The sequence below is a fragment of the Lycium barbarum genome, chromosome 10 (assembly GCF_019175385.1).
Source record: "Lycium barbarum isolate Lr01 chromosome 10, ASM1917538v2, whole genome shotgun sequence".
In the NCBI taxonomy this organism is placed as follows: domain Eukaryota; kingdom Viridiplantae; phylum Streptophyta; class Magnoliopsida; order Solanales; family Solanaceae; genus Lycium; species Lycium barbarum.
In genome coordinates, this window is record NC_083346.1 from 105,420,053 (window position 1) to 105,445,528 (window position 25,476).

General features: G+C 35.6%; 1 protein-coding gene across 2 annotated transcripts; it reads left to right on the forward strand.

Annotated features, from left to right (window-relative positions):
• The first annotated feature begins 14,074 nt into the window (after nt 1-14,074).
• Nucleotides 14,075-18,440, forward strand: LOC132615442 (LEAF RUST 10 DISEASE-RESISTANCE LOCUS RECEPTOR-LIKE PROTEIN KINASE-like 2.1). 2 transcript variants are annotated; one of them, XM_060330050.1, is made up of 3 exons: nt 14,076-14,867; nt 16,632-16,661; nt 17,169-18,440. In XM_060330050.1, exons 1-3 carry the CDS (start codon nt 14,129-14,131, stop codon nt 18,281-18,283), a joined length of 1,884 nt encoding a protein of 627 aa, XP_060186033.1. In that variant the 5' UTR covers nt 14,076-14,128; the 3' UTR covers nt 18,284-18,440. The 2 variants fall into 2 exon arrangements, with proteins under 2 accessions (XP_060186034.1, XP_060186033.1); XM_060330051.1 differs by lacking the exon at nt 16,632-16,661 and having other exon boundaries at nt 14,075-14,867.
• Nucleotides 18,441-25,476: the final 7,036 nt, after the last annotated feature.

Sequence of the window (25,476 nt, forward strand, 5' to 3'; positions counted from 1 at the left end):
GATGCCTTGAGGGCAATGCATGTTTCTAAGTTGGGGTGTGGGTAATTGCTGTTTTTATTTGTATTGTTGGTATTGCTTTGGTATATTGGATATTATTGGTTATGGTTTTTGTTTTTGTGGGTATTTTATCCCAAATTGTGATAGTAAGTATGTGTTTAGGACAATTGTTATTGTTTTTTTTTTTTTTTGTTGGTATTGTTTTTATTATTAAGAATGTTATTTTTATGTTGAACCTGACATGTTTAGGATGTTTAGTTAGGATTAAGTTAATAATGACTTAAGTGGTGGTGGTCCGTGTTTCTAGCATATATAAAAGTGGTTTTTACAGGTCAATGATATCCCTCCGAAAAATAATTTGTGATGTACATAAAAAATGAGTTGTTGATATTGACATGTATGGTTCTTTTAATGACATTGCAAATAAAGGGTGTCCATGTATGTGAAATCTTCAAGCGGAAGTGAAGTCAGAGTATTTAAACAATCCTTATGCCATTGTGTTATGAGTTCTTAGTTTCTATTTGCATATGATGCTTGTAATCTAGAACTTGCCCGGTTGGTCGTGCATGAATTCTAAGGAGAGTTTGATTGTGAAGTGATCTTAGGCTTTCTTTGTATTAACCCCAAAGCCTGTTTATCTTAAATGAGCCCGTACAGAAAATGATCCCTAGTCTCCCATTTTGAGCCTATAGACTTTTTCTTTGATTAGCCGTGAACTAACCTCTTTCCCTTCTGTGAATAAACCCATTTGGCACCAAGTCCCTCCTTGACACTGAAGAATGACAAATGAGGCTAAAAGCCTAAGTTAGGGGTGATAAGTGAAAAATGCGAAAAATGAGGCTAAAAGCCTAAGTTGGGGGTGATAAGTAAAAGATGCGGAAAATAAGGCCAAAGGCCTGTTGGGGGTGATCGTGAATATTAAGGGGCACTATTTAGTGTGGATATATATATATATATATATATATAGATAGATATATCAGTTCTAAACAAATCCACGCTGAAGATGTAGGGTCAGAAATAATAGGAAGAATGGTGAATGAAGTCAAAAAGAAGTGTCAAGGAGGGTGAGTCACCACTATCCAAATATTCATCCTACCCGTCCCTAAGTCAATGTTACAAGCCCAAAAAGTCCTAATGTGATCACAATCAAACTGTTCAAAGTTGAAGGCATGGAAAATAAAGGCAAGCCTATGGTATGTGCACGCATGGTATGCAATTTTTTTTGTGAGTGTGAGTGTCCTTCTGTCTCTTTAGTCTTCTGTCCCATTTATTTTGTAAATGTGTGTTGGGACATTCTTTGGTCTATGTGAGGGCGTAAGGATTGTAGATGTCAAAGTAACTGGCTTTCCGGAAGTTGAAATTCATGTGCATAGAGACTCCCATACTATGATTGTGTCATTAATTGAGGTTGCATAGTGAATTGTAATTTTTCTGAAATGTGCGTCTTGTGTCACAAATAGGAGATGAATAAGAGCCTAAATATTTTTTTTTATTGGATTGAAGAGTCTGTGCTAGAAACACATGTTAAAACCACCGTAGTCATTCTTATTTTGCTAAGATGTCGTGTGTTAGTAGTGAGTTTTGTTGTAGTTGCTTGAGGACAAGCAAAAGCTTAAGTTGGGGGTGTTGATGTGCCGTGAATTTCGGCACATTTTATGCCTTTGTAACTAGAAGTGTTGCTTGTTTTTAAGTATTTTTACCTCGTTTCTTATGTTATTTTTGTGTTTTATAGGGTTGGTCGAATAAGGATCGGATATGATAAGAAATGCTGAAACACGGACAACTTGGAGCTAAATGACGGTCCGTAACTCATGTTACGGATCGTAACATGATCCGTACCAGAGAGGATACGTGCCGCTTTGAAGGACGGTCCGTAACCCATGGTACGGACTGTAACCCTCACCGTAACGTCTCTCAAATTTCCAGAAAGTTGCCAAGTAGTGTCATAGGTTACGCCCCAGAAGGACGGTCCGTAACTCAGATTACGAGGCGTAAAGTCATGGCGTAAGGCATTGGCCACTGAAGATTGAGGCCATGATCCGCCGGGAGATACGGACCGTAACCTGTGTTACGGTCCGTCGCATGGTGGTCGTGACAGCATGCTGACAAAGGGACGGAACGAAGGACGGACCGTAACACAGGTTACGGTCCGTAACGATGCCGCGTAAGGGTGTTTTTGTCCAGAAACTTGGCGCGATTTTTGTCCCTATAAATACTTAAAGTAGGGTTTTAATTTCAGAATTCAGATTTCTCTTAGGAGCATTAACTTTAGGTCTTTAATATTGGAAATGGTTGGAGCATTTAAGGCAACAACTTCACTTTCATTCCATCTTATATTCGCATCGTAAGTATATTATGTTAACTTTCAAGCTTTCTTTGTTAGCAGAAATTATGAGTAGCTAATTTTAACGCTAAGGTTGTGGGTCCCATGATGGATATTATGCGAATGAGTTTCTACTATTGATATATGCATAATGGTTGTTATTATTTATTCTATCTTTGTCCGTTAGCATTGGGTAATGATTGCAAGCATTGGCCTAAGCCATTATATTAACTTTTCTTGGAAAAGAGAGTTAGTATTGGTAAGATTGAATAACAATGACTCGAGGCGTTAACCCTCATTTAATAGACTAACTTAGGGATAAGAACAAGTCTAAATTGACATTATTGGTCGCTCTTCGATTGCAACTCTTTTATATTTGGAAGAATCATAAAGAGGAAATACGACTTAACTGTTGGAAAACATTAGGAAGTCCTTAAGAGATCAAGTGCATATTCATAGAACAACCATTAGAAATATATCACATTGAAACCTGAAGCATAATATCTAATCGAATTGGGGAACACAACCTTAGTCTTTATCTCGCATTAAATACAATTCCAGTCAAAATATTCAATTACATTATTCAACAAATATTTCAAACTATCAGGAATAGGATTAAAGCCTTTAAAGACTAGTATCGCATACGATTAGTATCCTTTTCTCTCCATATTCCCTGTGGGATTCGACCCCAACCTTGTTTGGGTTACTATATTTGACAACGTCCGCTTTGCGCCATTAATAGGTGTAATTTGAGCGTATCACCGGGCAAATTGGTCTAGTCACATTGGTCACTTCTGGTCTCAATATTAAGTGACATAGTTTTAATGAGAGGATATGAAAATAAAAATTCATTGATGTAAAAGAAAAGTGAATGCAGCGGACATTTAAAAAAAAATTGGTAGTCTATTAACATAGAAGAGTATCTCAATAAAGTCAAACCTCTCTAAATTGCCATTCGTTATAACATCATTTCAGTATAACGGCTTGATTTTCTCCGGAATCGATTTTTCATGTTATATTTTATTCTCTATAACAACATTCTACCTATAACAACAGTGACGTTCATTATAACGGCACGCTCTTTGTAAAATTACCTCTCTATAACAGCCATACTCAAATATTTTGTAAGAAATATGTTATGTTATATAATATATTAATGGTAATCATCATTGATGTCATGCACATAATAAATTTTAAGTACAAATATCAAAAAGAAGAAAGATCATAGTTCAAATCCACCTCATAACACCAATGAACACTACTACAAAAGTTGCTTTTACCGATCAAATTTTAGTGGCTATAAACAAATTGACGCCAATTTGTTATGTAAGCGAAATCTTTACCGACAAATAAGCAATAGCTAGCAACGAATCCTTTTTTCAATGACAATTGAAATGAATGGTCATTAAAAATTATGTGACAAGTCAACCTTTTATTAATTTTTCATCTTCCCTCCAAACTTTTCTGCCGTTCCCTCCTTTACTTTTATACATCAGGAAGAAGTTTTGATTTTCTTGAAATCCCAAAAATCGTACATACCCTACCCTAAGTCACTTCATCTCCCTCGCTCCTCTATGTTCTATCTCTTTCTCTCTTCTCTATAAGCAAAATAATACTTACAACTTGCATAACGCTAGGGTTTCAGAACCCTCAGGAAGAACCAGTAGTTACCTTCTCGGATCCTCACAGATATTGTTCAGGCCAGTACTCGATTTCTTAATTCACTAGATGATACTCTAATTTTAGTTATCATTAGTGTTTAATCCAAGATTTTGAAGAATTTGGATTTTCCTTTTTTGATGTCTGATTTGGGTAAAGAATTTGCCCCATATGACTTTGTTTGTATATTCTGAATGTCTTGATTTTGTTTGTATTTCTTTTTTTTTAATTCCGATGTTGTCCTTGCCAATGGGGAGGAGGGACTTTCAGAATCCATATGCTTTCATTCTTCCCCAGCAATTGCTAAATCTTGATTCTTTTGACTGGGCATCTTTATGCAGATTATTTTTTGTTGAAGATGTATTTCTTCAAATATAAATTTTTACTTATTTTTTATGTTTGGCTAGTATTCACAGATTTGTTTTTTTATCATCTCCCAGGGTATGAAGGAATCCAAAATAAAATATGTTGTGGATTTCCTTTGTTCATTTATCTCAATCCAATACTAACCAAAAGCTAGCGTAGCTATTTTCTTATGTTCATTTATCTCAATCCAATACTAACCAAAAGCTAGCGTAGCTATTTTCTTATGTTCATTTATCTCAATCCAGCCGGACACGATGTATAACTATAGAAGTCACGACATCAAAACGTATTATAGTCAATTGGGTAAAGTTCTATGGAAAATGGAAGTGTTTGTGTATGTGTTTGGTCAAAATAAAATAATTTTTGCATCCTTTGGTACAACGAATACCAATTTATTGCATTTGGATGTTTTAGTGGGATCTGGAGCCAGAAGGCACGCCTGTAGTGCAATTGAGATATGTTAAATTGTTATTGCTATTCAGTTGATATTTCATTTTTACTGCTTGAATTCATGTGCTAGCTGATCGTAGCATGCTCTTTATCACGTGCAAAGATTGGATCTTGTGAATATAATTTTCAGGGGAGGTAGGATTGGGCATATAACTGAAAACATAATATAAGGGTGTGTCCCTAGCAGATGATGTCTTAGACTTGAAGATGCTTAAAGAGTCATTTGTGATAGACAATGTGGTAAGATGATTAGATAGTTCCATGTATCATGTTTAATTTGTCTTGATGATTTCTGAGTTCTGCAATAAAACTATTTGAAAAATGATTAAAGCTTCTTTTCTTTCCCGATGAAGCTTAAATTCTGTTTGCTTATGAACAACCCAGGCTTGGTAACATGGACTCTAAACGGAAGATTCGCTAATTTGTAGTGCAAGCCTTATCTAGTTTGGACCTTATTCCTCCTTGTGCTCATAGATTAATATTTTAGACGTGCATAGCTTTATTAAAAAGTATTAGGTACATAAAAAAACATCAATATATCAGTGAGCTTTATGATTGCTTAATTAAGTTCTATTCTACTATCTTGTGTGCTCTTTAGTTTTTATTTCGTTTGGTCTAGTAGTCTGGCCACTGCTTGGATCCTTTTTACGTAGAAAGTGTACTATGTTGAAAATGTCCATCCAGGTGAAAAGATCTTATACGTTTAATATCAAAAAGCTGCATGTAAAGTTCTTTTTCTTAAACCTTATCAAAAACACGTTCTTGTTTTCTCTCAATTATGTTACTTTGGAAAAGATACATCTACAAAAATTGTCTAATAGAATTTAGTTAGCTTGGTTTTTTTTTTTTCCTTTTCAATTCTGACTTTGTGAGTGGTGTAGAATCATACAAACATAAACTATAATAAAAGGTTTGGCGGCTTATATGTATAGATGGCTAAGTGATATATGTGGACGTCATGTCTTCAACTCTTTTAAAATTGATTATTTAATGATTTTTATATACACTCTCTGGTGGAGTGACTTGGCAAACTTATTCCCCAGTACATGACTTGCAAATGTTGAAGTAAGAATATTTTTCAGTACTGTATTTGGTGTTCAATTTTGCATCTTAGAAGGTATTAAAGTTTTGCCACTTCTTTGGTACTGTCCACAGATCATAAATAATATTATAGGACTATACAGCTACTAAAACCAAGCAATTACACTTGCGATTGGGTAAACAATAGCATGGTTACCTCTTGAATGCAGTGAGGTTTAAGCATACACCATTCTATTATCAAAAATGGAATATTCATGCTTGTATTGAAATAAGTATAATAATATGTCCATGGTTTCAATTCATAGATTGTGAAAACACAGATCTTGAAGTTCTGGTAACATATAAAGGTTTTAGAGAAGCTCACTTTCAGTTGACCCTTTATGGTATTCAGATTCCCACGATTAGAAGGCCAAGAAGAAAAATCACCAATCATGTTAGTTTTTGTAATTGATAGGAGTCTAGACTCTGGAAGCGCTTGTTTCTTTTTAACTAGTGGCTTTAGCTCCACTTAATTAGTTATAAATTCAAGCACATAAAGAATGAACTTCAGCAATACACCGCAAACTGGGGTTAGCTTGAAGGTAGCATTGTGAATAGGGGCATCAATTATGCAGTTTGATTTTGTAAGACATGTATCACCTAAGCTTTAAACTTGATCAGCTTTAATTTATTTGAGCTGACAATTGGAACTCACCTTTCGCTTGTCAAAAATTCAGCGACTTGGGTGTAGAAACTGTTTGGGAATTTAGCTGTGCCTTTCAACTCTACTACAGAAACTTCTCATCCCCTTCTCTTACCATAACTGTTTCCAAAGATGTTATCAATTGTAGAGCACAAATGCATGACATATTAGTAGTCAAAGATAGAAATATTATAGCTTATCACCGCAGATTCTATAACATTACACCTATTTCATTGTATTCTGAATGAGTAAGAGAATATTCAGGTCTTTAATATGCTTATAGTTTACTTCCTTTTTTTTTGTTTTTTCTGCCAATTAGTTTTATGGCCATGAGTGTTTAACAATTATTTGGAATGAGGATTGGACTCTTTGATTTGTACGTGTGTTTCTGCCTACCATTCAGTTAACTCAAAATTTGTATTTTGTTGCATCTATTATCCAGGGAAGGAAGAGAGAGGATTCAATTGTCATCACCCTTATTTATATATAAACATGTGATGGGGTCTAGAAAAAGTAGAGAAAGGATAGATTTGTCATTGCCCTTGCTGATGAAACACGCGATGAGCCAAAGATTAGGATGAACAAGGTCGTATGCAAAGATTTGAGGATTCGGCAGAGAGATGTTAAAAAAAATTGGCATGTGGAAGACCATATTGATCAAGAGTTGGCGAGTTTTTATTGTCTAGTATATATTATGCCTATTTGATAAGATGCAAAATGACACTAGCAATTGGATTCAAATGAGTTACACCCTCTGTTATGTTATGGATATATTCACCCTCGGTACGGTATAACTAGTTATGGATTTATGAGTAGTTTACTAGTCTTTTCAATTTTTAATTAATGAAATATGAAATCAATTGGGATTTTGAAATTAACAAGTATTTGTTTTCGTTTAGCTATATCTATATCTATATTAAAAGCATGAATTCCCTAACTTGAAAGTTAAACTACTTAAATACTTCTACTTAATAATTATTAATTTTAAAAACATTTAATAGCCACAAAGATTCTGCAGAGGTGCTTTATTACTTAAGGGGTCGTTTGGTCCATGGTATAAGCTGATATATTTCAGTACTAATTTTTTGTATCATATTTGGTAGAAAGATAAATTTGTACCTCGTACCAAACAAAATATAAAATGCATCCCAACTTGAAAGACGGGATATCCCTTCTTATCTCAAGAGATGGAATAAATTAGTCTCAAAATTATAATTTCGGGATAATTTTGGCTACCTACCAAACGACCACTAAATGAATTGCTGTAATGATTAATTTGAAAAAAATAATCTAAAAGGCTGCGAAGTTTCACGAAGAGCTGCTTCATTATTTTCATTTGTCAAATATGTAACACATGTTGCAACTCTGCCAATGATGTCAATACTCATGCCATTTTCCAAAGGCGGCGAATTAAAGCAATATTGAAAGAGGTATTTGGATTCCCATATATATTACTCTCTCTGTTTCAAATTATATGAACCTTTTCGGATATGAGAGTCAAATTTTATAACTTTGATCATAAATTTTGACATAAATTTTGTAAGTTTGTAAGACTAAAATTTATATATTTAGAAACTACATAAAAAGTACTATAAATTATGGTAATTTATAATTCAAATAATTTAGAAAATTTAAAAAAAAAAACATGATCAAAGAACCATCTCGTAGACTCCCCAAATAATAATAGGTTCACATAAATTGAAATAGAGGAGTACTTGTCTTTAGATAATGTTATTGTTACGGATAGGCAAGGACTGTTCTATTGTCACCAATGAGAAATATGAAAATTGGCATTCACTTTCGTGCAATATTTTACATGTGCTTTGATTTCTTTTAAGAGATCAAGAACATATACTTGAAACTCGATAATTATGGATACGTGGCACTAATTATTTCTAACATCTTTTTACTTTTCTACTTTACATCCCTTTATCTTTTGATTTCTTGTTTAAGAGAATGTAACCAGAAAGCAAATCAATGAAGGATAGGAAGTTTGGGTTGCTAATTAAAGAGAGAACATTAAAGTGATCAGTCAAAGAAACTGCACAACAAGGATCAAGATACAATTTACCATAGCACGTTTTCTTATGGATCAAGAAACAAAATGTTTTATTATGGGCGTACATGTAGTTTTTGGGTTTTTGAATGTTGAATTGCGATGTACAAGAAAAAGGAGGCGTTGTTTAAGTACTCTCTTAACTTACTCTTTTCGATAGCAACCCGAAATTTAATTTAACATACTTGTCATAAGAAAAAGTTACGTTAGTTAGTGATATATATTTGGTTGACGCATGAAAGGAGATTTTATTTATGGAAATAGTATACCGAGAATGCATCCCAGATGATTATGAACTTATATATTATTTATTGAAATTAACCAAAACTCCTTTTTTTTTTCTTCTCTAATTAGTGAAATTTGGAATATCTACTACTTATGTCAGTAGCGTGCCAAGCAATCCTACCATCGAAGCAGTTTAAAGCAAAATTTGGTTCATGATTACACTATTGCATTAAAAAGAAGTCATCACTTGCGAAAGATTTAAAATTTGTTGCTTTCAGATTCAGATTTAGTGTATATTTTCTCATAGCCTTGAATAACTTTTTCGTATGTTTATTTTTTGCAATGACAATTGACAATAAATAAACACATAAACAAATAATCATAGTCTCAATATTGGATTGTATCTATCATAACAGACTTTCTCACATGGCCAACTTTATGTTACACTTTCGAGAGGAATATTAATTTCGATAATAAGAAATCTGGTCACATATCTATATCTATATCTATCTATCTATATTATTTTAAAAACATGAATATAAATGTTGGTTGACCAAAATATCCTTTAAATATTGAACGACTTTTATACCCTTCAAAAGCTATAACATTTTTCAGTAAAACTATTTCATATTGGATAAAGTAGTAATATGTAAGATTTTCCCACATATCTAGAACTTTGAATCCATTCAAAAAATTGTTATTTGACTACAATTCTGAAATTAGAATCCTAAAACAAATACACTAAACATGTACCTCACACGGCCATGTCATAACTAATGTGTACAATTTTAGTGATCAATTTTCTTTATTTATTATTTTGTCAAACATTAGATTATTTTGGCAAGAGGAATAGAAATAGAATCCTAATTACATACAACCTCTGGATTTTGATGCTTAAATAAGATGGCTCGCTAATTTTTTGTGCTCAACGTTGTTGTTTGGTGTTTTTAGTTCTTCGTCTGGGTTGATTTTTCTTCCAAATCCCGTTGTCGCGACTCGGGAGAAGATTAAGATGAAGTAAATTTTGTTGTTGAATATTTAGTCTAACTTATTTTCTCTTTCAGGTATTCTTTCGTGTTCCAAGCATAGATGGGATCTATAGTTGAGCAATAGCTAAATAAACTTTATGATGAAGATCGAAGAGGATGATGTTTACTGGGTTTTTGGGTTTTGCGAGAAATGATGGGAGGATTCTTTCGAAGTAGTTATTTGAGGTTAACTTTCACCTTTCACTTAGCTTTATTGTTTTTGTAAAGTACTTGATGACATAAAGCACGAGATAGTATGTAATATTGATCGCAACGTATAACCTTCAATAAGTAAATAATTCTTTGAAATACTAAATTAAAAGATTTAATATTTTACCTAAATTTAGGAGTTTAAAATAAACTAAAGATTTGCATATATGATTTAATCTCACGTTGGATAAAAATTGTGTTTGATCATGTATAATCAAGAAAAATTGTTCTTCAATTTCATAGGTTGTCGTTCTTCTTTATTATAGATTTTTTCAAAGAGTTGAGGGTAATAAACTTGATGGAGACAGCTGTCAGGGCTAAGTTATTTGGATGTACTACTACTATTGTTATTGTTAAGTGAAATTCCTTCATTCTTAATTACAGGTCTCGGGTTTAAGTTCTGGATATGGAGTCGACTCAATTAGGATACTCCCAATATGGTACGTCCCCGCGGATTTAGTTGGACATCAATGTGGGTATCGGTCACCAAGTGAAAAATCAAAAAAATATATAATCGACTATATATCAGCGTACAGTTATTAACGTGCAAAGCACGTTCATAGAGACTAGTAACATAAAAAGTACAAAAAAATATTTTTTTGCATACTTTTGTCTATAACAGCTAAATGAGATCCAAACATGAAATGCCAGTATACATGCATAACAACACCTCACTATGACAACCACGAAATTTTCAGACAAACGCTGCTATTATAGAGAGGTTTAACTGTATTTTAAGTTCTTCAAAAAGTATAAAAGTTTGATCAAATTGGGCTTTGACTCGTTCTTTTGACTTATTATTTAGCTCATTTTAACATAACTAGTGCACAGATAGCTAATTTTGAAATTACCATTTAAGCCATAGTCGTAATGCATACAAATTTATAAGTTTAGCAGCGGCGGAACCAACTTCAGACATATGTTTGTATGAAGTTTGGTATTTGCTTGTCCAAGCAAATTTTAGACCTTTTGTCTGAAGTTGGATTTGGTAGTCCCAAACTTCCAACAAAATATTCGAAGTTTGGCGTGATATTCCTAAAGCTTCGGACAAAAAGATCGAAAGTTTTGTTTGGTAGTTGCAAACTTTAGACATGGCAATCCCAAACTTCATATATGTTTGCTTAAACTTTAGTTTGACAATCCCAAGCGTCAAACATTTCACTCATGTTGCATCATTTCATTGTACCTCAATTTAATTTACTCATTTTCAACCAATAAATGCTTTATTTGCCCATTGCATTTCACTCATGATACTTATTTTCGTAATAAAAGAAAATGTAGTTGGTAGTGTATGTTGTAGGAGACATTCCCCGACTTTTAGCTCAGTAAGCACATAGTAGCTTTTGCATGGAGTTTACCAACGCTAACTACCAGTTTAGTAATTTGAAAAATACTAAATATAACTTGAATGATAAGGTGAAAATTGGACGCCGAATGCACTTGCATCCATTTTAACCCGATTTTCATAACCCAAATATACTTTGAGAGAGTGAATAACCCCTATTTAGTAATTTAACCTATTTTAATGTGCCAAATTCATTTAACCTGCCACCTTTTATTATAGTTTTTGAATCAATAGAGAAAAATTTCTTCGATATGAATTAAGGTTGTCTAACGGACGGGGCGGGATACAAACTTAACGAGATAGGGGGATCAGGTCGTTAGTGGGATGAGACTGGCCATGGGGGGACGAAATACTAGTCCATCCCATCCCACTAAGCTTACGGTACGGAAGCCTTAATGTTTTTTTTTTTTTTTTAAATTGTATTGATTTAAATATTTAAACACTAAAAAGATGATAATGTGATACAAGACAACATAAATTTTATAAATGAATACAAATTTACAATAACCTTTAGAACTTAAATTGATAACATTGCAAATTCAAAACATAAGAAGATGATTTTCTAATTTAACTGGGGAGGACGAAATAAGGGATGGACTTAAAGGAGTAGGGGGTCCACGACGGAAGTGAGACGGATAGCGGAAGCTTTAGGAACGGCATGGTACCGGGGTGAACAGCCTTAAGTCTATGAATTGACGTTATTTCACTTCAAATGGATTAGCTCGAGGCCTTGGTTAGGCGTAGCTTCTTGTTGATATTAAAGTTTTAAAGCTAGGAAATTTTGAGAAGTTTATTTCTACAGTTTGATGCCCAGTCAAAGTTCAATGTGCTTGAATTTTTGAAATATGTATTTGAGAATTACGACGCAGAATGCTTTTAAAAAACAAATGGAATCAATCCTGCCCAATCCCTGGGAAAATCTCTAACTTGAAATTCAAAATTGACGGCTCAATGTGAGCTGATCCGTGGAGTTATGCACTCTTCGAATAGGAATCCGTTTTCTAAAGACTCTGCCTTTTTGACTGGGTCTCCGATATCCTTTTGATGACTTTCTACTTATTGTAGGTAAAGCTGTTCACGGTTTTGGTTAAAATCAAAATCAAATCGAAAATTTAACCAAATCGAATAAAAAAACTGACATTTAGTTTGATTTGGTTTGGTTTTAAATTTTAAAAACCGATAATATTTGGTTTGATTATGATTCTATTAAACAAAAACCGAATAAATAACCGAATCAAACCGATAAATTATATACATTAATTTTATAATTATTTATATGTATAATATTAGTTTTTCATAAATAATTATAAATATTTTATACCTTTTAATCATTAATTTAATTTTTGGTCTACTTATTTCACATGATTGTTTAAGACCAATGTTTTTAAGAATATGTCGAAGCCCATGTCTTTAAGTCTTTTAACTCTTTTAAGTGTTAAGTGTAAACCTACTAACAGAAACTCACGTTAGAGTCTAATGTCTTTAATTTAAATTTTTAGTCTTTCTTTGTCAGCCATTTGATTTTAGTTTTTTTTTTTTTTTAATTTATACCTTTTTTTTTCTTATCTTAATGGGTCCTAAACATCTAATATTTTTCATATGAAAAGTACAGAGGTTGTAGATTTGGAGATTCCTATAGAAGATACTTGAGTAACATCAGCATTTGCTGCAACTCAAGCACATGGTAATGCTCTGATACTTCTTCCGTCGGTAATCTTCCTAAAAAGCAGAAAAGAATAACTCCTTGTAGTCGAAACCCTAGCCTTGGGGATAATGATAGAAAAACATCTGAAGTTTGGGATCATTATACAAAGATTTTTTAATAAAATGGGAGAATTGAGGGCAAAATGCAAGTACTGCCCCAAAGTTTGGGATCATTACACAATTTTTTTTTATTTCATATATTTTCATTTTAATTTTAGGTTGTCTTTATGTTTAATTAATATGTATGTTTGTAACAACAACTAAAAACTCGTATGCTCTACTTTATTTCCAGGTATGTGTGCTAAGATGACAAAAATGGTACAGTCACTACTAAGTTAGTTTTTAGCTCTATAAGTAATAATTTAGCAACTTTAGGTAACTTAAGTACTACACTATCACTAATAGCGAAAATGTTCTATGATATATGTTCCACCTTAAACTATAAATAAAAGTTATCGTTTGAACAAAAAAAAAAGGACATGTCTTTTTCAACTTTTTAATGTTTTACTGATAAGTCTCATAGCTGCTAGTCATAAACCGAAAAATCAAACCAAACCAATAATAACCAAACCGGTAGTTATTATTTTATTTGGTTTGGTTATAATTTTAGACATTTAAAAACCGACTAAATTGATTTTATTATGATTTTAATCAATAACCGATCTAAACCAAACCATGAACATCCCTATTCGCAGGACTTGTAGTTATTTTTAAGTTAACCAAATAGTCTCTATCTCAAAGGTCTTTTCTATGGACCTGTTTAAAGTTGGTGAAATTGAAGAAAATAATTTAGTTTTGACTTTTGAGACGTCTTCTATGGCTAGTCAATTGGACACAACGTCGGTTCAGACCTCCATTTTGCAAGTCTCAAGACTTTGATGTCTTTGCTCAACTGCTCAGAGTTGAAAATCTAAGTCAAATAACGTGTTGAAGGATACACATATGTGGAAACGACACGAAGAAAAGTATACTTAAATAGAGTTTTTCCTTTGAAGTGATAAAAAAATATTAGTACTAGTATTTTTTAATACGACCGTTGAAAATGGTGGCTTTAGATTATTTTTCAGTTTTCTTGATTTTCTATCAGTTTTTGATATTTCATTCAGCTCAAGCTCTGAATCAAACCCAAGATAGTTGCCCCAAGGAGTTCCAATGTGGGAATCTTGGAAAATTGAGCTTTCCTTTTTCAATTTCCTCACAACCTGCTTGTGGTTTGTATACGATAGATTGTGATGTTACACCAAATCCAAAAATACATTTAGGAGAAGATGTTTACACTGGTCTGAATCAACGGGCGTATGATAATAGTTTTCGAGTTTTAGACCTTAGGCTTAATGACTTATTGGCGAAAAAAAGTTGTCATTCTTTCGATAGAAGTTTAGCATTTCCGAGTTCTCCTTCTATCTCATTTAGAACCAACCGCAATCTTACCTTGTTCAAATGCAGCAACAGCAGCACAAATGATCATTTTTTTAGGGGCTATGAGAAATATACTAAATGTAGAGGGTTCAGTATATACTACAAGTATCCGAGTAGAAGAAAGAAGGAAGGCCACTCCGATGCACCACAGGGAGATGCTTCTGATAACTGTTCACAGATATTATTGCCAATTCAAAGGAGTTCGCTGTCAAACACTCAAAAAAGTGGCTTGTTTGATTTCTTAACAGCGAATTTTAAACTTCGGTGGAGCCTGTCTGATGATTGTAATAAATGTTACTCTCAAGGAGGCCGGTGTCTTACTGATAGTAACAACAACTTTCATTGTTCCGCCAATTCCAGAGGTAAAATATCTGTACATTTCCCGCCTGCGAAATAGTTTAGATGTTCTTGTCATCGTTCTAATATGCACTAGTTATATGAGTCAAACTCAAAATATAAAATTAGTAATATTTTAATTAAAGAAATATAATTTATATCATATTTTATTATTGCATAATTAATATAATTCAATAGCATGTTATACACACTCTCTTTAAGAGAGTGAGTGCTCAGCAAATCAAATTAAAAGATCTTTTTGCACGACTTTTTTTATTAAATTGATTTTTTAACTTTTTAAAAACTTTTTTTCCTTTTTTCCTTCGTCTTCCTCTTTCTTAATGTTCTGTATCCATTTTTTTCCTTTAGTCTTCGTTTCTTCTTTCCTTCGTGTGATAGTTTTGTTTTCCTTTTTTTCTTTTTTTTTTTCTTTTTGGTTTTAACTTTGTCTTCTTCTCTGTTATCCGTCATTGAGTCTTTATGCCTTCATTGGTGAAGGTTTTTAAATGTTTTTTCTCTCTTTAATAGTCAACTTTGATGGAGTAAATTAGTTGGGAATGAAATGGGTGTGCTGAAGACAATGACTATGGTTGAAAGTGTAGAAGAGTTTGAAGAGAGCGGGCCTGAGAAATTTTCCGATGAGCACAACTCCGGCGATGCAGTGCAGATTTTTCTTTTTTTTTAAAGGAGCAAAAGAATGGAAAATAAAAATTGTCCTCCCGTTCTGTGTGTGCGTCATATATAAGTGTGTGTTGGTATAAAATTTGTATGTGGAGAGGAATTAAAGAAGCCATGTTTTATTTGGGAGAAGGTTAGGGAAAAGGGAGAAGGAGGTGGCGGGAGAGAGGGGGACCTTTTTTTTTTTTTTTTAATAATTAATGAAAAATGGTCATTTTCTTCTATATTTTTTTGGCACTTTGACATGTGACAGTCAGTAATTGGTGCGTGAAGCTACTTTCTTGCTTTAAACTGAGACTGAGTTAAAAAGGACATATTAATATAAGTTTGGAGTTATTTAGGGGTAATAGGACCCCGCAAAGTTTAGATATCTTTTTGAAAAAACGTGTCAAGTTGAGGGTTTCTATGTATTCCCTCATATAGTTATGATGTCATATACTGCCATATTTGCCATACGTTTCTAAAATAAATTTCGGTGCGGAGAAGTTGATACCAACTCCAGTGACAAGTGCATGACTATTGCTGATTTATCAGATATTTCAATTGTGATCTGCTGCCCTTCCGCTTTATCTTTGATGAATAATTGCTTCTCATTTTTGGAATTCTAAAAATGCACTGCATTCGTGAGATTTTACTTTTCTATACATACACTGACAAATAATTTTTCCACCTAAACGACAACTAGAGGTACTTCATAATAAGTGAAACAAGTAATCTGGAAAATAAGACACGCAACCTATTACAATAGGTTCTTTACACTGTCAGTGTAAATGTAACTCCTTTCAAAATGTGTCTGCTAGAGATATGACAATAGCTCCTTTTTCGTTATACAAGTATCATTTTCGCTCATCCAATGATCTTTCAGTTTTCTCTAAGAATACTAAAGTAGTTTAGAGAAGTCATCTGTATATTCATCAATTTTTACTACTCCTTCACCAAGTTTAAAATCTAACAGATTTGTCTGTCTTGAAGTATGTTTCAGTGGTCCTCTTTTCTTCTTGTTGTGAATTTAATATTGCAGCTTAAGATAGCACTAATTTCACAATTACTTTATTTTCCTCGCTTTCTCGCGCAACATCTATCTAACCTTTAGTGATTTTCGTTTGCTGCAGTAAGAAAGTCAAAACGAATTCTAGTTGCAGGTAACTGTTTATAGCTCATACTTACATTTCATATCACTAGATGTTCTCATTGTACTTCCATTTATCTTCTTCAAGCATATATGCTCCTTAATTTTACTATGCCTAACTACTGAGAGAATTCATCAAATTCCTTCCACTTTTGGCATAGCCATTTGTTATAAGAATCTGATTTATTTACTCCATGTTTTCTTCATTTTTACCTGCAAATAATGGCTTGATCCTTCCGGTTAGCACAAACAGTTATCTGACATTTCAAGTAAGGAAATGACAGTTTTATTATTAGCAAAATATGATTAGTTTTTTTTTTTCCTGGGGCATAATGTGTTACCTCTGCATTAAAACACTTACCCATACAGACAAAGAGTACATCCTTCATTGAAAGGTTATTAAGTGGATCAATACAGTATCCTCTAAAAACATCATTTATACGTCAAGTGCCTTTTTAATTTACCAAAGATGGTGCAACTTCAAAAATTGACAACAATATTTCAATTTGTGTCATGACAGTTGCAGCTACTTCTGTTGGGGTAATTGCAGTGCTAGTTGTCCTACTCCTGTACTTAAGAACAAAATACTCCCTTTCCATGATTTACTGGAAGCTGACAAAAAGAGAAGATTACCGAAATGTAAAAGCCTTCTTGAAGAACCATGGATCACTCCTTCCAAGGAAGTACAGTTTTTGTGAAGTCAAAAAGATGACTCAGTGTTTAAAGAATAAACTTGGTCAAGGAGGCTATGGTTGTGTGTACAAGGGGAAATTGCATGATGGGAGTCTTGTGGCTGTCAAGGTCTTGAAGGAATCGAAGGGCCGGGGAGAAGAGTTTATCAATGAGGTGGCAAGTATCAGCAGGACTTCTCACGTTAATATTGTATCACTTGTCGGATTTTGTTTTGAGGGTCGAAACAGAGCTCTCCTCTATGATTTCATGCCCAATGGATCCCTTGAGAAGTTCATTTACGATGCGAAATTCGGGGCAAATCGTCAACTAGGATGGCAAACATTGTATGATATTTCACTTGGTATTGCTAGAGGATTGGAATATTTGCATCGCGGTTGCAATACTCGAATCCTGCATTTCGATATAAAGCCTCACAACATTCTTCTCGATGAAGACTTTTGTCCAAAAATATCTGATTTTGGCCTTGCAAAACTATGTAACAAGAAGGAAAGCATTGTATCTTTATTGGGCGCAAGAGGGACTATTGGGTACATTGCGCCAGAAATTGTGTGTAAAAACATTGGAGGAGTTTCTCACAAGTCAGATGTGTACAGCTACGGTATGATGGTCCTCGAAATGGTTGGAGGAAGGAAAAATATTGATGTTGCTGTTGACCATACCAGTGAAATATACTTTCCATATTGGATTTACACACAAATTGAACAGGACTTAGAGCTTGGATTAACTGGCATTGTGAAGGAAGAGGATAAAGAACTTGCAGAAAAGATGATACTGGTGAGCCTATGGTGCATCCAAACCGCTCCGGCTAGCAGGCCATCAATGAGTATGGTTGTAGATATGTTACAAGGCAACCTGGGATCTCTGCAAATGCCTCCCAAGCCTTTCTTATATTCTCCCTCAAGGTCAGACAGAGACATGCCTATTACTACCTATATGGTTTAGGAATGGACAATTTAAGTTTGATTTTGATCTAGGCTTATCAAATCTTGGCTGAATTTATGTATGCATGATTTTGAATTAATCTAGATATTACATAACCCTACATTTGGTGAATTGGATTATTGTTAAGGGCCTGTTCGGAAAGCCACCCAGGTAATTAGGAGGGGGTAATTACACTCTCCGATTATTGGGGGGGGGGGGGGGGGGGGTGGTGGTGGTTGAGAATTGAGTGTTTACTTTTTTTTTTTTTTTTTTTTTTTTTTAATATTATTTATCTTTCATTTTCTTTCTTCTCATTTTCCTACCTTTACTTATTGTGATTCCATGTAGTTGCTCGTATTTTTTTTTTGTTTCATTTTTTTTCTTCATTTAACGTAACTACGTTATTATTCTACTTTTTTAATATACTTCCTAATATTAGAAAGAATGAGTCATTAACAAACTTGACATATAACGAGTAATATTATTAAAGTAGAATTCTGTTGTTGAATGAGGTTACAGACTTATATATGTTTTCATTTTCTTTTGAATTATATTTACTTATCTATGTTACGTTGGAATTTATTTTCTGTTATGTTGTAATTTGACATAAAATTATCATGTTAAACTTTTTTTTTTTTGGATTTTGAATGTAGGTTATTTTTTCGACTTCAATTTATTTGCTTCAATACTATTCACTTGTTGTTTTACATTGCATGTTGTTCATTTTCCACTTATAATTATTAGATTATTTTTTTGTCATACATTTGAATAGTGTTGTATTAATATTAATCTTTTCGTCAAACATCCAACCCATGATGTTCTTACAAAATGTGTGCTTTTAATTTTTATAATTAATTAAATTAAAACATTATTAATTTGAAAAATATATACAATTACTTTTACAATATTATTTACAAATATGTGATTATTAATTAAAATATTTTCAAGAAACAATATGTATCTTAAATACCTAATTTAATACTCCCTCTAATACTCCATTTGTTTCAAATTATGTGAACCTATTATTATTTGGGGAGTCTTCGAGGTGATTCTCTGATCACGTTTTCTTTATATTTTTTTCAAATTACTTGAATTATAAATTATCATGAATTATAATACTTTTTATGTAGTTTCCAAATATATAAATTTTATTATTATAAACCTAAAAATTCTATGTCAAAATTTATGATCAAAGTTATAAAGTTTCACCCTCGTACTCCGAAAAGGTTCACATAAATTGAAACGGAGGAGTATATCATTTGTAAAGGCACATATTTGTCAAGTATTAATTTTTATTTTTAAACTAATCTAATCGTGTAATTACACATATGCAACCAAACATTATGCTTATAATTACACTATAATTACGTTATGATAAATAAACAGATCCTCGTAATTACAATACTGTAGTAATTACACAATTCCAATTACCAGGTGGCTTTCCAAACAGACCCTAATAGAATTACAGAGCACTACTCTATATGTTTCTTTTACATTTCTTTTGGTATATGAGATGGTTCAGGATAAAAAATAGAGGGTGTCTATATATAGCCACATTTTAGCGAAATGAACAGTAAACATATTTAAATATACAAACTTCTTTCAGATCCCACAGGTGTCAGTGCACCCCAGGCCCACACCTAACTATAGGTCCATTTCTGTGTCGGGCTTGACAATTAACCATTTGTATATTTCATTCCACTAAATCACGGAGGGACTCATGTATTTTCACTTTATTATGTGTGATGCATGGTCATGACATTGGCTAAAAAGCTCTTTCTCATCCGTTACAGCCAACCAAAAGTACTTTGATATGATTCATTTCTTGGTGTCACGACTCACGAGTAGCATTTGTGTGCGAACCTATGACAAATAAAGAATCAGAACATGTAATTTTACCAGAGATTATATAGGTTAAGATCCATTCAAGATATGCGATCAATTTGAATATTACCTACCCAATTCTTCTCCGAAGAAACAAACCATTTCAGCAGACTTTATATATATAGAAATTTTGCTATAAATAATAGATATGATGAAAAGGACAAAATAAACAATACATAAGATTGAACCCAGAGGAAACTAACATACAAAATTTACATACACCTTGTTCTCCTCAAACAAAACTCTTACCTTTAATTTTGAAGCCCACTCCAATTGATCTCGCGCGATTAGCATACCGGCATGTGGCAAGATTAAAGAAATAGGGAGAAACCAACTGTTCTTAAATCGGTTAAAAGTTGTCCATGCACAGACGTAAAAGCAAAACTGTCTTAAATATTGTAGATCAGTGGCTCTTCGCCTTTTGGTAATTACTGCTCATTCATAACAAATCTTATAATTTGAAATGAAAGAGGTAAGTAAAAAGGCTGACATAAACAAATGTTATTACTATTAGTAAATGTAAATGGATAAGTATGGAGTTAATTTCTGCACTTACCGGAAGATGAAAGAGTCCACTATTGTCCATAATAAATGGACTATATACCAACGATTTGCACTGCCATTAGCCCTCATAAGCTTTCATTTTAATTAAAAGTAGATTTATAGCATTGTATACGGTAAAAATCGGACATATGTTAGACCGGTGAGACCGGAGATCGAGGGAAGAGAGAAACAAGCACGAGCATGAAGACTTTCTTTCGGACCGGAGAAGTGCTTGATTCGAAGAAAGCGAAGGAAATCGTTTGGTCCGGTTTCTCCATAGCCGAGTTGATTGTGGCCGTTGGTCCGGTTGGTCGTGGCCGTTGGCCCGATTGTTCGTGGCCGTTGGTCCGAGTGATCCGTTACACAATTGCCACGCATCAAAACCGTTCTGTCACATTGTACTGCCTGTCGTACGGGTGTCAGACCGTACGACCCAATCTTATCCTTTTAGGGTTTTTCTTTATTCAAAAGGGCTTTATGTTGTATGAGGCCCATGAGGCAAAACTATAAATAGGGGGCATTACCCTACTTTCAAGGGTTGACTTCTTCAGTTCTAGAACATTGTAATAGCAAAATATATAAAATCTCCCCCTCTCATTCTCTGATTTTGGTCCGGATTTAGTGTGTTCATCTTTAGCTTTATTCAATTAAACAATATTCATATATTATTAATATACATTTAGTGCAAACTATCAATTATTATTCACTTGCTCATAGCATATCCATATATATCTTTTTTCAACCAAATAAATTAAAGTTCAACCACATATCCTATACCTCACTCATAAATTTAATTGATTACCTAAATTCGGAGTAAACAGTTTGGCGCCCACCGTGGGGATAGGATAATAGTGGTCTTTGATCTTGATTTCTATCTTACCCGTCAGAATCGAAAATATCTTTTGTTCGTCTCTGTGAAAACGGACCAAATGGCTAACAGTGGACAATCTGGTCACGTCAACAACAACGAGATTGTGGCCGAAAATGAAGACAGTGGGCCACGAGGATTACCAGCAAATCCCGCTGACCCGAACCCCGTTAATTCGAGGGAGGGCACTAACCGACAAAACACCGTGAATCAGGAGAATGCCGCCCCGCCGGCCACTGATCCTTTAAATACTCACAATTCAATTACTTTGTCCCGGACACAAGGCCGGAAAGTACCGGATACCCTGGATGATAATATTGACTTACGTTTAATTTTTGAAATGTTGCAGGAATAGAGAGCAGCGATTGCCGAACAAGGAATCGCAATAGCCCAGTTGCAAAACGAAAGTGATAAAACAACCCCGGAGAAGGCGAAAGGTGTTGCTGAACCCAGAAGGGACGAGACGCGGATGGTTGAGAGCAATGGGTCCGGAGCTGGTTCATCCACCGAAGTTCTGAAAATGCTCGAAACATTGGCGAAGCGGGTAGACTCGACCGAAAAGAGGGTGGAAACATATAACTCTCGGGTGGACAAAATCTCGGGGGCTCCGCCTATTCTGAAAGGACCGAATTCGAAGAGGTACATTCAGAGGCTTTTTCCTCCAAGTGCGGCTCCGAAATTGATCCCGAAGAGGTTCAAGATGCCGGATATCCAGAAATATGACGGCACAACGGACCTTCAGGAACACGTGACTTCATACACCTGTGCTATAAAAGGCAATGATGTGGAAGAGGATGAAATTGAATCCGTGTTGCTGAAAAAGTTCGGGGAAACTCTGTCAAAGGGAGTGTTGACTTGGTACGACCATCTGCCCGAGCATTCAATCACTTCTTTCGAAATGCTCGCCGATGCGTTCATAAAAACTCATGCCGGTGCCAAAAAGGTGCAGGCTCGTAAGGCGGATATTTTCCGCATAGCCCAAAGGGATGATGAGTTATTGCGTGAATTTGTCAATCGGTTCCAAAGGGAATGAATGGAGCTCCCTCCGGTTCCGGAGGAATGGGCTGCACAAGTTTTCACCAAAGGGCTCAATCCTCGAAGCTCGACGGCCTCATTTAAACTAAAGGAAAATTTGCTGGAATACGAGGCTGTGACCTCGGAGGATGTCCATAACAGATACGAGTCGAAGATTCGGGTAGAGGATGACCAACTCGAGCTTCCCCCGGGGCTCGTGAATATGAACAAAAGCTCGGAGAGATCCCGAAAAAATTACGACCCGGAGTCCAGACCATCGAGGGAAAGGTATCGGCCATACTCTTATTCGGAAAAGCCAAGCTTCAGGTCGGAAAAATCAAGGATTGGCCCGAGTCATTTCTCTGGGCGAGGTGATAAATGGGCTGAGCGCCCGTCGAACAATCGAGGTCTCTCATTCAGGAGCGATGCCGGAAGCTCGGTCAGCAACAAAGACTTGCCAAGGATATCGGAGTACAACTTCAACGTCAACACTTCGAACCTCGTCTCGGCTATTGGCCGTATCGCAGATGTAAGATGGTCGAGACCACTAAGGTCAGACCCGGGCCAATGGCACCCGAGCGTGATGTGTGAATATCATGGAACCCATGGACACAGAACCGAGGATTGTCGCCAGCTAAGAGAGGATGTGGCTCGGTTACTGAAGAACGGCCATCTCCGAGAATTGCTAAGTGAACGAGCCAAAGGTCACTACAAGGAAAGGGAGTCTCATAAACGGGCCGAACCAGTAGAACCTCAGCATATAATCAACATGATGATCGGGGGTACCGATACCCCACGAGGGTCAGTGATGAAACGGGCGAAGGTTTCTATTGTGCGTGAGAAGCGCAGCCGAGATTACTTACCCGAGGGTTCCATCTCTTTCAGCAACGAGGATGCAGAAGGCATCATTCAACCGCACAATGATGCATTGGTAATCTCTATACTTATTTTTAAAACACAAATTAAACTTATTTTGATTGACCCAGGTAGCTCGGCCAACATCATCCGGTGGAGAGTGGTCGAACAGCTAAGGCTACTCGATCAGATCGTACCGGTAGCCCGGGTGCTCAGCGGGTTCAACATGGCGAGTGAAACCACGAAGGGGGAGATCTCTTTGCCGGTTAACATTGATGGCACTATCCAGCAAACGGTGTTCTATGTAGTCGAAGGAGATATGAAGTACAATGCATTGCTGGGTAGACCTTGGATACATAGCATGAGGGCCGTGCTGTCGACATTACATCAGCTGCTGAAGTTCCCGACCCCGGAGGGGATAAAAACCATCCGAGGTGAACAGCCCGCTGTAAGGGAGATGTTCGTGGTCGAGGAAGCGACACCTCATCCCAAAAAATCGGATCAAAAGGAAGAAGATTCAATCGGGGGAAAGGACACCAAATAGCAACTAAAGCACACGGGGTTGGATCCGGGATATGAAGAGGATGATTTCGGTGTACCCAAATCATTCGGCATGCCGGTTGACTCGGATGCAACCAAGTCAACAGTAGAGGAGTTGGAGCAAATCACCTTGTTCGAATATCTACCAGACAGAAAGGTATACCTGGGCATGGGATGTTAAGTTTTCTCGATGCTTACTCCGGGTATAACCAAATCCGGATGCACCCGGAGGATCAATAAAAAACATCCTTTATTACCCTGTATGAGACTTACTGTTACGACGTCATGCCTTTTGGATTAAAAAATGCCGGTGCAACTTACCAACGCCTAGTTAATGGAATGTTCGAAGAACAAATAGGGAAAACAATAGAAGTTTATATTGACGACATGGTGGTCAAGTCCCTGGAAACAGAGGACCATTTAAAGCATTCGCAGGAAACCTTCGATGTACTCCGCAAGTACAAAATGAAGCTTAACCCGGAAAAATGTGCCTTCGGTGTCCGGTCCGGTAAATTTTTGGGTTTCATGGTGTCGAACCGGGAAATTGAAATCAACCCCGATAAGATCAAAGCCATCGAGGATATTGAGGTGGTGAATAATGTCAAAGGAGTGCAGAGACTCACCGGAAGGATAGCGGCGTTGAGTCGTTTCATATCGAAGTCCTCGGATAAGAGTCACCGCTTTTTCTCCATACTAAGGAAGAAGAACGACTTCGTTTGGACACCGGAGTGTCAAAGAGCTTTGCAAGAATTGAAAGGTACTTGTCAAGCCCGCCGCTACTGCACACACCAAAAGCGGACGAGCAACTTTTTCTCTACTTTGCCGTCTCCGAGGTAGCGGTAAGTGGTGTTTTGGTCCGAGAAGAATCAGGCACGCAATTCCCCATATACTATGTGAGTAGAACTTTAGGGGATGCGGAGACCCATTACCCCCACTTGAAAAAGTTGGCATTGGCATTGGTAAGCGCTTCTAGAAAGCTCAAACCTTACTTTCAATGCCATCCGATATGTGTAGTGACTACTTACCCCTTAAAGAACATCATGCATAAACCGAAATTATCGGGTAGACTAACTAAATGGGCCGTAGAGATTAGCGGATATGATATCGAATACAAGCCTCGGACGGCCATCAAGTCCCAGATCTTGGCCGATTTTGTGGCGAATTTCACCCCGGCTATGGTCCCCGAGGTTAAGAAAGAACTTCTTCTAACCTCGAGGAAAGCTTCGGGTATTTGGACGCTACACACGGACGGAGCCTCGAACCTCAAAGGTTCCGGGCTAGTAATCGTCATTAGAACCCCCGCCGGGGATACGGTTCGACAATCCATTAGAACTGTTAAATTGACTAACAATGAAGCCGAGTATGAGGCTATGATTGCAGGTTTGGAATTAGCCCGGAGTATGGGGGCCGAAATAATCGAGGCAAAGTGCGATTCTGTCTTGGTCGTCAACCAGGTGAATGGCGTCTTCGAGGTCAAGGACGAATGGATGCAAAGGTATCTGGAAAAAAT

Coding starts and splice junctions, on each gene's coding strand:
- LOC132615442 (XM_060330050.1), top strand. CDS start 14,129: ATGGTGGCTTTAGATTATTTTTCAGTTTTCTTGATTTTCTATCAGTTT. Junction 14,868..16,631: donor TTGTTCCGCCAATTCCAGAG/GTAAAATATCTG, acceptor CGTTTGCTGCAG/TAAGAAAGTCAAAACGAATT. Junction 16,662..17,168: donor AAAACGAATTCTAGTTGCAG/GTAACTGTTTAT, acceptor GTGTCATGACAG/TTGCAGCTACTTCTGTTGGG.